The sequence below is a fragment of the Saccostrea cucullata genome, unplaced genomic scaffold (genome assembly GCF_032062105.1).
Source record: "Saccostrea cucullata isolate Sc308-1 unplaced genomic scaffold, CSIRO_AGI_Scuc_v1 ctg1629, whole genome shotgun sequence".
In the NCBI taxonomy this organism is placed as follows: domain Eukaryota; kingdom Metazoa; phylum Mollusca; class Bivalvia; order Ostreida; family Ostreidae; genus Saccostrea; species Saccostrea cuccullata.
The window spans coordinates 1-13,136 of NW_026938283.1; the positions used below are offsets into that span (position 1 = coordinate 1).

The window sequence follows — 13,136 nt, forward strand, 5'->3', positions numbered from 1 at the left end:
TGATACATTTTTAAAGAGTTTTTTTATCTTACGTAAGCATTATCTATCGGAGGGAAACCAGTAAAGGGGGGGGGGGGGGTTTAAATCTGATGTCTTAATCTATTTTTGTTCTCTTTCTCTTTTTACATGAAGCTTATCAAATAACATCAGAATATCCATCATATTGTAAAATCCTTCATTTCAAACCCCGGACTAAACGTGGGTATATATGTGTACATTGATTAATAGTCGTGGCATTTGACTATACATTGTACATACAATGTAGATCGATCTTTACACCGGCATTCAGGTATATTACAAGAAAACTGAAATATCTGAGGTGAAATAAAAAGTGCGTGATTTATAAAACAAATAATATACAATTATTCATGATTTACTCCTAAGCTTTTCTTACATGACATTCATGAGAAGACCACCAAATCAGTTTTGTTTATTTTACTGTTTACGGCTAGAAATTCGGATTTACAAATAAAAGATGAAATCCGCTGATTTATAAGTTGTACCCATTAAATATTTATAGGACCATTTTATTTCAAAAACAATCAAATCCAGTCGTAATTTTCAGGTGTCATAAAGCCGTGAACTCGTATAGCAAAACAGGTTTTCAGTTGCCATGCACTCGGAGCCCGTGATCGCTGTTGTAAATGACCTTGATCACAGTTGAAACGCGGAAAGAAGATTCCAATACATTTTTAAGGGGTGTATCTGCGCACATATTTAACAAAGGATTTAAAAAAGAATGGAAAATTAAGCATTTATTTAAACTAACATTAGACTGAAAGTAACAACAAAAAATGAAAGATTGTACTAGTAATTTAATTTACCCCCCCCCCCCCCCACCCCGTTTCTAAACATGTAATCGTCAGTGCATGTGAATTAAAATTATAAAATCCATTTATTTGACAATAATGAGCAACAAGTTTTATGTATTAAAATGTATTAAATGACACATCGTTTCAAAACTTTCTTTTGCGTACTTAAAATGTAAAGACAAGAGCTGAGTCCTGATATATTTTTGCTTTAAATTAAAAAAAAATTATACCGATATCTTTATTTGAGAAAAAAAATATTTAAGAAGCCATGATCGCGTTGAAAGTATAATGAATTCAATGCCCTTAAATTTTTTGTACATGGTTGATTAATTTGAACACATTTTCTATAGAAGGAAAAGAAAACAAACAAATATAGATTATACATTACCGTGAAATTTCAATTTGTTCCTTTTTTTGATTTTACTCCTAACATATCACAAGCATAACTAATTCAATTATAAAATACTTATACAATCTGACATCCTGACCCATCGACAGCCATATTTAAAATGAAATGACTTCCGAATGAATCTTACACGATTCTTGCACGAAAGTCATACGTTTCTAACACGGTTCTTACACGAAAGTCGCACGTTTCTTACACGCTTTCCGCACGCTCGCTACACGGTTTGCACGAAACGCTTTGGAGCTTACACGAAACGCTGCACGGTTTACACGAAACGCTACACGGTTTGCACGAAACGCTGCACGGTTTACACGAAACGCTACACGGTCTCCACGAAACGGAAAGCGCACGAAAGTCACACGCTTTTTTGGGGTAGTAGCACGTCTCAGGGTCTGTAACTAAAAAGCCATTTAAGCAATCCATAGTAGCTACGAAAGCTTCCACAAAGTTATAACTTTTATGATTTTTTTTTCTAAATAAAAGGTTTTGATTAAAAAATTTATCATTTACGCTACCCAAGGAAACTAAGATATATTTATTTTTTTTCGGGTAAGGTTCTTGCAAAAGAGTGTCCAATCCTTTCGATTTTGTCAGATTGATGAAATATGTTCAATTCAATTCAATGAGTTTTAAATAGCCGACATTATTTTGGTCTTTTCCGGAGGATTTGGTTCTAGAAAGGGACTGGGTCCTTCATTTTAACATTTAAAAAATTCTATGAACTGAGGATACCTTTTGCTAAAATCTTACCAGTGGATTTGTAAAAGACTTAAAATATTTACAGTCTTGGGAACAGACTGAAGAGGGATGGAGGACAACACCTCATTTGAGTTTTCAGCATAGGTAAACCTCAAATAAATTTTTATATTGTTGAAGGTTTGAGGCAAAGCTGTGTCGATGAAAACATCCATTCAAAAATTCAAATCTTGAATAATAATAATAAATCATTTTTTGAGATATTCTATATTCTCTAATTTATATGTTAAAAAGAATGTCATATTAAGTTTCTCATATAATTGACATACTACTTATGCTGCAAATTTGACTTAAGGCAGAAATAAAAAAAAATGACAACAAAGATCCATGTTGATAATTGTACAAAAAGAAAGAATCGTCATAAAAAATGAAAGACAAAACACTGCTAGAAGAATACACAATATAAATCCTTTAAGCAATTTTCATGTTTAAACTATCATTTAGTCAATACTTGTTAACAAAAATGCACACAAAGGCTTAATAATTTAGACATCGACATTTTAAAAATGTACAGTAAGAGATATTGATATACATTATTACCGCACACCAGTCTCGAGAAACTTTTTTTTTCTTTTTTGCTCCAGTCATTGAGGAGAAAGTACTTTGATTTCTTCGGACGACCATTCTCCGACATACAGGTTATCATGCTCGTCTATACAGAGAGCTCGTGGTTTGTCCATATTTTTGTATTGAATGTAGTGAAGAAATCCACCATTCTCATCAATCATGTGAATTCTGTTTTTCATCATGTCTGCAACAATAATGTTTTTCTGTGAATCACAACAGATACCATAGGGGTCAAAGTGTGGATCATCTGACAGCCCTTTATATCGAAATCTCAGTAAACCTCCGGCATCCGTGACGACCACGGTGTTCACATCAGAAACACATATGTCTTCATTGCCGTTTTCTGCTATATAGGTCGGGCAACGAAAAAGTGGCTTATCTTTATCGGATTCTATTTCAAAAAATGCTCCATCCGATACAATTGTTCTAATCTTTTCAAATGAAGTCTTGACAACTTTACCCATAGAACGCTCCTGCACTTGATGATTCCAAAGACAAATCAATATTGCATTGTTTTTGCACAATGCTATTCTGGTTGGACTGTATCTAATGTAAATGTCACTTGACCGTGGCCAAATTGTGTTAATGTTATCTTCATAGTAAATTTTATAGCTGTGTTGCCTGACGTCTTTAATGTAAAAAATCGATTGGTTTTCTAACAGTATAATACGTTCAGTAGAATCATCCATATAACGCAGGCAGGACTCACCAAAGAAGAAATGACGAATAGAGGTATCTTTTGGATACTTGTTTCTGGGACCTTGAGAATTCACAACAGAAACACACACTCCTCCATTATCTGCATATTTGAGATCAACAACATACTTGTGACCATAGTTTATTGTCCTGGTTATTCGATACACAACAGCAGACAGAACTTGAGCTTGCATCATCTTTTTTACCTATAGTTAAAATCATTTGAAAATTAAAAGAACTTCGTCTATACATATGCAATTTAGATGTTTAGAATGACGTTAACTCAGGTTTCAGAAAAAGATAAGAAATTATAGTATAATATATGTTAAATCAGAAATTGTTCTATATGGATAAAATAACCATGTCTTAACTCAATATCAATTTGAAAATTATAATTTAATAATATTTTATTATGTGAAGAAAACATACAGGAAAAAAGTCATTGTATGGTAATGTGGAGGAAATTCGAACTAAATTTTCATCTTTGTTTTTTCAATTTTGTCAAAATCTTTTATATCTTGCAATATCAGTCACAATGTAAAAATAACTTGTATGTTTGACATCATTTGCAAATATTATACATGTGTAAGAAAAAAATTGGCAAAAAGATGGTACACTCAAAGGACAATCAAAACCACGGAAGAAAATGTTTGAAAAAAATAATTATCAAAACAAAATACATAGAAGCAGTAAAACAATTGAGTAAAAACTATGATAAATTGTATTAATTTTCAAGACACATTAATTATATTAGGGAATGGGAATGCTGGATGGAGGTGGGTCCTCATAATAGATGTGCCTCATGTTATCGGGTGACAGCGCTCGAGTATGAATGACTCGCTGAGCTTTGTTTTTCATATTGGCACTTGATTGACAACGACAGACACAACTTGGACTTGCATCACCTTGTTTACTTATCATGAAAACAATCATCAAATAAATAAAACCCAGAGATGTTGACATGAGTTCATTTGAAATAAAGGGTGCTATCTATCAATCTCTCACTGTATGTGAGGATTTTACTATAGTATATATTCGGTACAGGTACATGTACCTACAATGTGGGATGACTTGTTTAGTGCAGTATTAAATGGTGCCTGTTTTGGAGGGTAACAGTTGAAATTAGTACCCCAAGGAAAACCATTATCAACCGACGCGTCTGTACACTCCAAAACAGGCACCATTTATTTTATCATACTGAATGTCTTCTTGATTTAGGATGTCAAAAAAATCGTCGATCGTCTCTACGTTTACGTTTAGAAAGCTTTCAAACTCCCCGCTACTTCGGAAAAGATTTTCTGACCTCTTTAATGTTAATGTGATACTCTAAGAATCCTATATCACCTAAAGTTTCGTTATTTCTGTACTCTCAAGCATGTTTCGTCTGAGATTTGTTGTTTTCATGTAAGCTACTTTGGAGACAAGCTTTCATTGACTTAAAATTTATTCCGGTTCTTTCAAACGCGTCACTGACGTTTTGAGAATTCTACGGTGAACCTTACGCGCATAATTCCCATGCATGTAGCAATACCGTTGTGTTACCGTTGCCCTGTTTGTTGCTACGGCTGAGGATAATAGAACGAATTGTTAACTGCGTCTTAACCAATCAGATTGTAGTATTTAACATGAAAGTATAATAATGTTCATTGTTTAATTACTCAATGACTCAGAGTTTATGTTATGTTATAGGAAAAAATAACTGCTTAATATTGACTGTCTCAAATTCAAATGGAAAATAAAATATCTTTACATGTACTACTGTTCAAGAAGAAATCGCTATCTTTTGAACTCAACTTTCATCTCTCATAACTATTTATTAGTTGTGTGTACATGTATTTCCTGATCTATTACGCAGGCATAGTGTTCAAGAGATCTTTAACTGTTGTGTATGGCAAACGTGATGATTTTAATTTTGCTATTGATTTTATGCTGGTAAACGTCCAATTCGAGAATTCTTCACTCATATAAGAATATCAGCATATACCGGTGAAGGGATTCAAAATTTTATCTCTACTCGGTACTCAGGACCATAAAGCAGTGAGTGAACTTTTATGTCATCGCCTGCCGTGGTACGAGACCTCGGTTCTTAAGGTCTTATACACGTTAAAGATCCCGCTTTCACTTTCCCGTTAAATTAGCCAGCGCATTGAGGAAGGATAGTTGCTACTCATTTTGTAAACGGTATTGGTCGAATGCGGTCGACATTTGAACTCAGGACCTCCGGATAACGGTGAGAGCCCTATACCGACAGGGACAAGGTGAACGTACAATTGAAGAATACATGTAATATTCGTAGAAGCAAATGTGTACTCAGATGATGTCTCCTACATTTACAATATATAATAGAATTGATCAACCTATGCCTGTATCGAGATTATTTTTGACGGAAAGAAAATGATTGTTTTTATATTACGTCGTATTACTGTCTAATAGATTGATTTTGGAATCTCTATTAACTTATATTGATTATTTTGTTAAATATAAAGTTTATAGATACATTTAAAAAGGGTTTTTACTGAGAATTTTAAGTCATATACAAAGGGGCCACTTTTAGAATTTCTCTCATTGTTGAAACGGTCGATCGAGTTTTACAAGGAATGTATAATATTTGCAAGGTCCGTGCAACCTTTTGGTTGCACTTTGCATTAATGTAGACCTCGAAACACTGCATGGAAACAGAAAGAATACGGTTGTAGAACGGAGTTTCAGACAAAAATACAAGTGGAGGACACCAACATTGAAAAATCCAAGATGTTGTCAGATGGTTACCTTGTTTATTATTAGGTAGGGGTACATTGTACATTAAAATAAGTTACGTCAGGTGCCTCTGGGAAACGCCTACTCTGACTGAATGAATGATAGATTTATCTTCTGATTGATGCTATAATTTACATATACTGTTAAATATTAATTTTTATATACGTGTATGTTATACATGTGTAAAGGCAAAATAAGGCTATCAAAGAGGAATCACATCTATCTAAAAATGAAAATACCTTTATTTTCAACATCTGCGGTACATATAATTGTCCAGATAAGGTCGTGTTCATTTCTGAAGACATGTATTCTTATTATATAAAAACTAGACAGTAATCCCTTGTCTGGATATTTTTCATCATCACACCCTGTATTATATTTAAGATGCTGCTTTTATAATTTCAGTTTACAACATTTTTGCTGCTAGTTGTACGTCATTTTTAAAACAGCTAAAATTATGACATCACTGATTATATCATCCGTCACTTCAATGTATATTATAATTTTTCGAAATACTTTGCAATATCATAAGTGTAGATCGTTATGCTTACCTACAATGTTTTGGCATTTTTGATATCATGTTCGATATTCAGATTTTGCCCTTTTAGATGTGTGACATACATTTGAAACACCCTATAGATAAAATTGCCTTTCAATTTCCGTACTTTTATTTATTGTTAGGTGGGAGAGTGTCAGGGACAAGTACACTTCGATTCGAACTCTCCAAATGTTACCAAATAATTGAGTTTATAGAAAGACTGATAACTGAAAATTCCGAGTGTGTATAATGTGATCTATTTGCGTTGCAGGTAGAATTTAAATAATGATTTAAAATAAACAATGATAAAGTAAGTCATAGCAAAGTCCATCTGGTCATATCATACACTCATGGCTGATTAAAACTAATGCACATTTCAAATAGTTAAATATGACAGATAAAGATGACAACCCATTTCATTAAATAAGAAACATGTAGAATTTCATATTGAAAATATCCAAATTAATTGTCAATGTGTGATGGTATGTATATTGTAATATATTTTCATATTTAACACTTGAAAATCACAGTGTTTAATTAATATCTAGTGTCTAAAAATACCCAAAAAAGTTTCCTGTGTTACTTAAAGCCATCACAGAAGGTGTTTGAATTACATCTAAAGCTCATCGTCAGAAATGATTATAGCTCGCACATTCACCTCTTCACTTGTTTTGAATTAGAGTTTTTAACGTTATCACACTATAAAAGATTTGTCTGAAAATTAGGAAAAACATTTTTGCCCTTGATAGTACAAGGCTAAGAAAATTGAATGTCTTTGATTATTTTGAAAATATATCTGAATATAAAACGTTCCTGAGGTGTCTCTTAAAATTATCAATGTAAATGAAAAACAGGAAAATAAATAAAAATGCATGTACTACAAATGTTTATAGACCTAATGGATACATAAAGTATTTGTTAAGATATTGGACACTATATGTTGGCATATTTCCCAGCGTTAGGGAGAAGTAAAATTGCTCTAAACCAAGTTAAATGCAATATTACCTGATAGGATTCAATCGCCTCGGCAAACGCACTACATCTGGAAAGTTCACCTGTGATAAATTATATTGCGCGTCAGTTATGGCAGGCAAGAAAAGTAATAATTTCTTTAAAGCCTTTTAAAAAAATTTCCAATAATATTTTGAACGGGAAAACTTTTTACAGAGAAAATGACCTTTTATCACTTTTACGAGACAAAGATTCCATGTTACATAGGGCAGCATCAAGAAAAATAATCTTAAGAACCATTAAAAAATGATACTTTTTTCGTTGCATAAAAGTTATTTCATAGTTTTGTATTGATAATTAGAAGAAAAAACTTCTTTTTTTAAAGCTATAAATGGCGTATTTGAGCTAAAATAAAATGAGATCAAGTGTAGAATTACATGATATTCGCTATATTTACGTTCAAATTTAATTTTTTGCCGATTTTGAACTTAAATAACCCACTTTTCTATAGTTAAATTGACTTTAAACTGTGCCTTGTATTTAATTCCGAGTCGGAAATAAATCGGTTATTGTTTTAAATCTCCGATATCTAAGAAAAGCGATCGATTAAATTGTGTAATTTACAGGAAAGTCCTATCTTTATATTAAGTATCAAAAGAAAGAGAAAGATCTTTTTAATTTTAGTTAGTCTGAACTTATCAAAAATACGCCATATATGACTTTAAAGAACGTATTCATATCAAAACTCATAATGACCAAGTCTTACTCATCTTCTTATAGCTATTTTAATTTGAATAATACGTACCTTTCTGTAAATAAAAAAAAATCATAATACTTGCCTGATAAAACAGACTCTTTGTGCTTTGATATACTGAGTACAGTTTATATTTAAAAAAGAAACTGAATCTTAGCCTCTTAAAAAATATTTAACAATTGATGAACGAAGTTGCTTTGAGGATGATAACAAAGTGGTAAGCGTGGGCGGCATTGGAACCAGATACACAGGGTTTGAGTCCGATCGGTGGCTAAAACCCTGTGTTTCTATTGTATTCATGGGTATGTTACATACGCTTCTGGTTCACCAAATTTACCCAAAGGTTAACATTGATTCTAAATACATGAGACGAGTTGGCTAGGGATGGGGGTTGAAATGCTTTAGTGTCATATATAGGGTGGATCCGGTTGTACGCCCAACAAGTCTTAGAATCATGTAGATAGTATTGGTCTTAGCAGTGGGTAAATGGTTGTAGTCATAAGGGGAAATGATAAGTATAACTTTTCTTCAAATGTAAAATGAAAAAATGGTACAACAAATTTTTCAAATACCAAATTCTCCAAACAAAAAAAAAATGGTTTGTTTTTTTAAGTTCATAACATTGACAAAATGAATTTCATTCAAAGGTGTATGACAAGAAAAGGAATTATTATATGATCACGAAGTATTTATGCAGAGAACACTCAACGTAACTCATCCATCGTCAAAATTAATCACCTTGGTGACATTTTACATATGAATGAAACGTTTATGTCTACTCATCAAATGTCAATCGATACACAATGACACAATCATTTTTATAGATTACATAAAGCAATATTCGTCACAATGTATTTAATAGACGGACACCCAATTCTCTGAAACTAACTCAAAGAGTTATGCTAAAATTAGATAAAATGCACTTTGAAGAGTGTATTAAGTTTATTCCAAAATTAACATATTTCAACAATTTTCTACATGTGATTATGTATTCATGTACTTATATTTAATTGCCATGTCTGTTTAAGTAATTAGAACATATGCTTCTATTGAACACATGTTACACATGTAGATGTTCATTGTCTCTTTGATTAGCCATGGTATAAATGGAATACTTGTTCCACATGTATTGAAATAAAGCATGTGAAAATTTTCTGACAATAGAGGGTTCTCTCTAAATGCAGACTTAAATTTCATCAATCTCTACCCAGAGTTGTCCGTTCGCTTCGCTAGATCACCTCTGTCAACGTCTAAATGCCAAGATTCTTGGCAAAACTAACTTTCACCAATTGCATCTTTAATTATGAATGTAAGACTTCTATATTCTTCTTTAACATGTTGAATAAAAGTTAATTTATGCGAATTAGAATCAGATATCGCTTTTTCACCATATCCTATAGGGGATTATTTCTCGGCAGGATATTACACACGTGGAAAATTTAAAATGCATTGCCGATAAATATAAACATAACTTAGTTTTTATAGACAAACAACTTGCAGCATTAACACATATATAAAAAATGTTAATGGTTAATCTTCTTGTGGACAATTTTCAACAAAAAGATTACGTCCCTCCGCTTCCGTACTACTTTTTAGACGTTGACAGAGGTATAAGTGGAACGATAACTCTAGGTAGAGATTTAAATTTCACAACAATCCCTTCTTACAATAACCCACTTTCTCTTTTTGGTAGAAATGGTTAATCATTATTAACTAACAGGACACGTCATAATGGCACGATAAAAAATATTACTTGAAGGCGCTTCTTTCACATGATAAAAAGTTTTTTACCTTAACATTTATATAAAGTAAATTAAAATGCATAATTAATTACATGTTGTAAAACGTTTTTTTTTAATTATGATGCAAATACTATTTTATATTTTTCCATCTAAGCAATAGAATATATGATCACATAATATGAAAAAAAAATGTTTTTAAAAAGTTTTTTTATAGATGAAATAACTTTAAGTCATTGAAACGAAAGTACTTTGATGTCTTCAGACGACCATTCTCCAACATACAAGTCGTCATGTTCATCCATACAGCAAACACGTGGCATGAAGCAGCTCGCCATTTTGATCAATCACGTGGATTCTGTTTTTCACCATATCCGCTACAATGATGTTATTATTGGAATCACAACAGATGCGGTATGGATCAAAGGAAGAATCATCTGACAATCCTCTGTATCTAAATCTCAGTAAACCTCCGGCGTCAGTGACGACCACAGCATTCACGTCAGAAACGCAGATGTCTCCATTGCCGTTTTCTGCTACGTAGGACGGGCAGATGAAAAGGGGACGATTTTTGTCTTATTTTATTTCAAAAAAGTTTATCTCCAGCAAAAGATAACTTGTGTACTTTACCTAGAGAACGGTCATGCACCTGATTATTCCATAGACTAACTATTAAGGATCCCGATTTACACACTGCTATTCCATTTTGGGTGTATCCATTCAATGGCTTATTTTGCAAAAGCAAAACTTGACCTGTATCTTTGTACCGAATGCTATACCTCAACAATGATCTGCTATTCGAATATATGAAATTTTCGTAACCTATACCGTAACCTCCACCATTGATATAACATAAACAGGCCCAATGAGTAGAGAAACATTAGATAGAATTCGAAAAAATATTCGCGATAACTTCGCGAAAATTTCTCGCACGCGGCTAAATGTTTGTTTACAGTAAATGATTAACAGGAAATAGATATACATGTACTAACAATTTACATAGACCAAGAGCATATTTGTTAAGGGATTGGACGTTAGATTTTTAAATCAAAATGCTCAGTGCATTAGCAGTGTAACATTTCTATTTCGAACAGTAAATTGCTAAGAAAACATGTAATACGTACATTCAACTTTACCTGTTGGGATCTAATCGTCTCAGCGAACGTCCTACATCTGGAAAGTTCAATTATGATATAATATATCATGCGTCAATTATGGCTTGTAAGAAGAGTCAAATTTTAATCGTTATTGATTAAAGTTTTGTCAGCAATTTTTCAGTTATATCTTGAAAGGGAAAAAACATTTCAGAGAATTATCCTTGTTACTCTGGAAAAAAAACTTTTTATTACGGGATTAAAACAAACTCTAAACATAGGGCGATTTAAAGACGAAAACGTATTAAAGTAGGACACAGTAGATAAGCCAATTGTTTTCCGAAAATTCAATTTTTCAAAAACTTTGATATTTTGTAGGATACAAAATCTCTCTTTATATTTGATATGAAAAAAAATAAACCACTCGTTTTTATTTTATTTTTAATTTTTTTTTTTGCCCACAAAGTCTGAACTCTGGCCTATCAGACCCCTGTAAGAAGATTGTGAAATCAGACATTCGACTTGAGAATGAGCATTATTTTAGAATTATCAATTGATATATTTGTGTAATACTTTAAAACAACCTATTTTTTTTTACTTTGAACCAGTAAATTATATTGATACTGGAAAATTTGAGTAAAATGTTAAGTAAAAGTTGAACATGTGTAGCGTTAAAATTGAAAATTCACATTTATTATTCAATTTTTACAAAAATTAAAAAAATGATTCAATTAGGTTAGGATAAAATGTGTAAAAATAAAGAAAATTAGACCACTCGGCTATGTTAAGGGCCGATATCGAAAATGTCACTTTAGCACCTTTTAAAAAATTGTAACAAAGCTACTGAATACCCGTAGAAAATGCAATATAGTTATCAATAAGGGACAGGACTGAGTCGTACACAGTACCAGTTATACCGCATGTATCAGCTGTTTGTCACGTGACTTGTATAAAAATAGAATTGTTAAGCTGAAGGAAGGAAATGAGGATAGTACAAGGGCATCAGAAAAAAACTGATACACGTTTAAAGATGTGAATTTCCTGTACCCAAGAAGTGCTGAGGGCTAGTCTGTGGTGTTCGGGAAGTAACAAAAACTTTGCCGGAAATGTGTATAATAGCAAAAATTCCCACTTCGCTTAAATTCTGTTATAAATAAAAACAGTGTTATGCAGACCGGGATAAACTCCCAGCACTTTTCAAAATATACACTATATAAGCAATAAATATTCCATATTTCAGCTCAAACAAAATAGTCTATGCCCTTGCACTTTTGATGCAAGTCTCGTATACGCTTATCACTCTAGCGATATTCTCTACATTCCTTGTCCCTGTGCAGCTTCAATGCTAGATAAGTTCATATTCTATACAAATTATATTTAATAAATTATTTTGTTTTAGTTTTAATGATTATTTTTGTGTTTTTAAGAAATGGGTTAAAATAAAATCCATGGGTGTTTTGTTAAGAGCCTTAACAAGATTTTAAAATGAGCAAAAAAGAGTTTAATTTTATGTTAAATAGAAACTTTTTAAAGTTGATTCATCTTTTCCTCGATGACGTTAACATACATGTATTTCATATTATAATGTTCCAGCCTATATTATCCTCTTACAGCCTTGCATAGTACTTGCATTTTGTCAACCAATATTTCTCAGTGCTTGTCCTGCCTCTTTATGCCTCTTTAATGCCTCAATATACTGTGGAACCTGAATCCTAGCTTCTTCAAGCAATGAAAAAGCTTTTGATAATTGATCATGAATTTGTATAACTAGATAGTTTCATAATACAATGACATTTTTATTTCCATTTCTTTCCCTTACTTAACATCATAACTAAAGAGAAAAATCAAAATACTATTAAAGATAACTTTATTTGAGCACGTATACAGTCATGTAAAATTTCAATTAAAGGTATTATTTTACTTAAAATATAAATATACAACTTATCTCTAAAAGAAAAGAGTGTAACATTTAACATGGTCTAATAAAAAATGATAAGATCGTGAAGATTCATATTGACATATCGACAAAAAAATGAATATGGTTAAATATATCCATTATTTTGTTC

General features: G+C 32.0%; 1 protein-coding gene across 1 annotated transcript; it reads right to left on the bottom strand.

Annotated features, from left to right (window-relative positions):
- Nucleotides 1-2,256: 2,256 nt before the first annotated feature.
- LOC134249897 (protein lin-41-like) lies at nucleotides 2,257-7,606 on the bottom strand. The gene is made up of 2 exons (XM_062732259.1): nucleotides 7,538-7,606; nucleotides 2,257-3,443 (listed from the first exon to the last, which is right to left on the bottom strand). The coding sequence occupies exon 2, from the start codon at nucleotides 3,432-3,434 to the stop codon at nucleotides 2,559-2,561; it is 876 nt and encodes a 291-aa protein (XP_062588243.1). The 5' UTR covers nucleotides 3,435-3,443; nucleotides 7,538-7,606; the 3' UTR covers nucleotides 2,257-2,558.
- Between the last annotated feature and the right edge of the window lie 5,530 nt (nucleotides 7,607-13,136).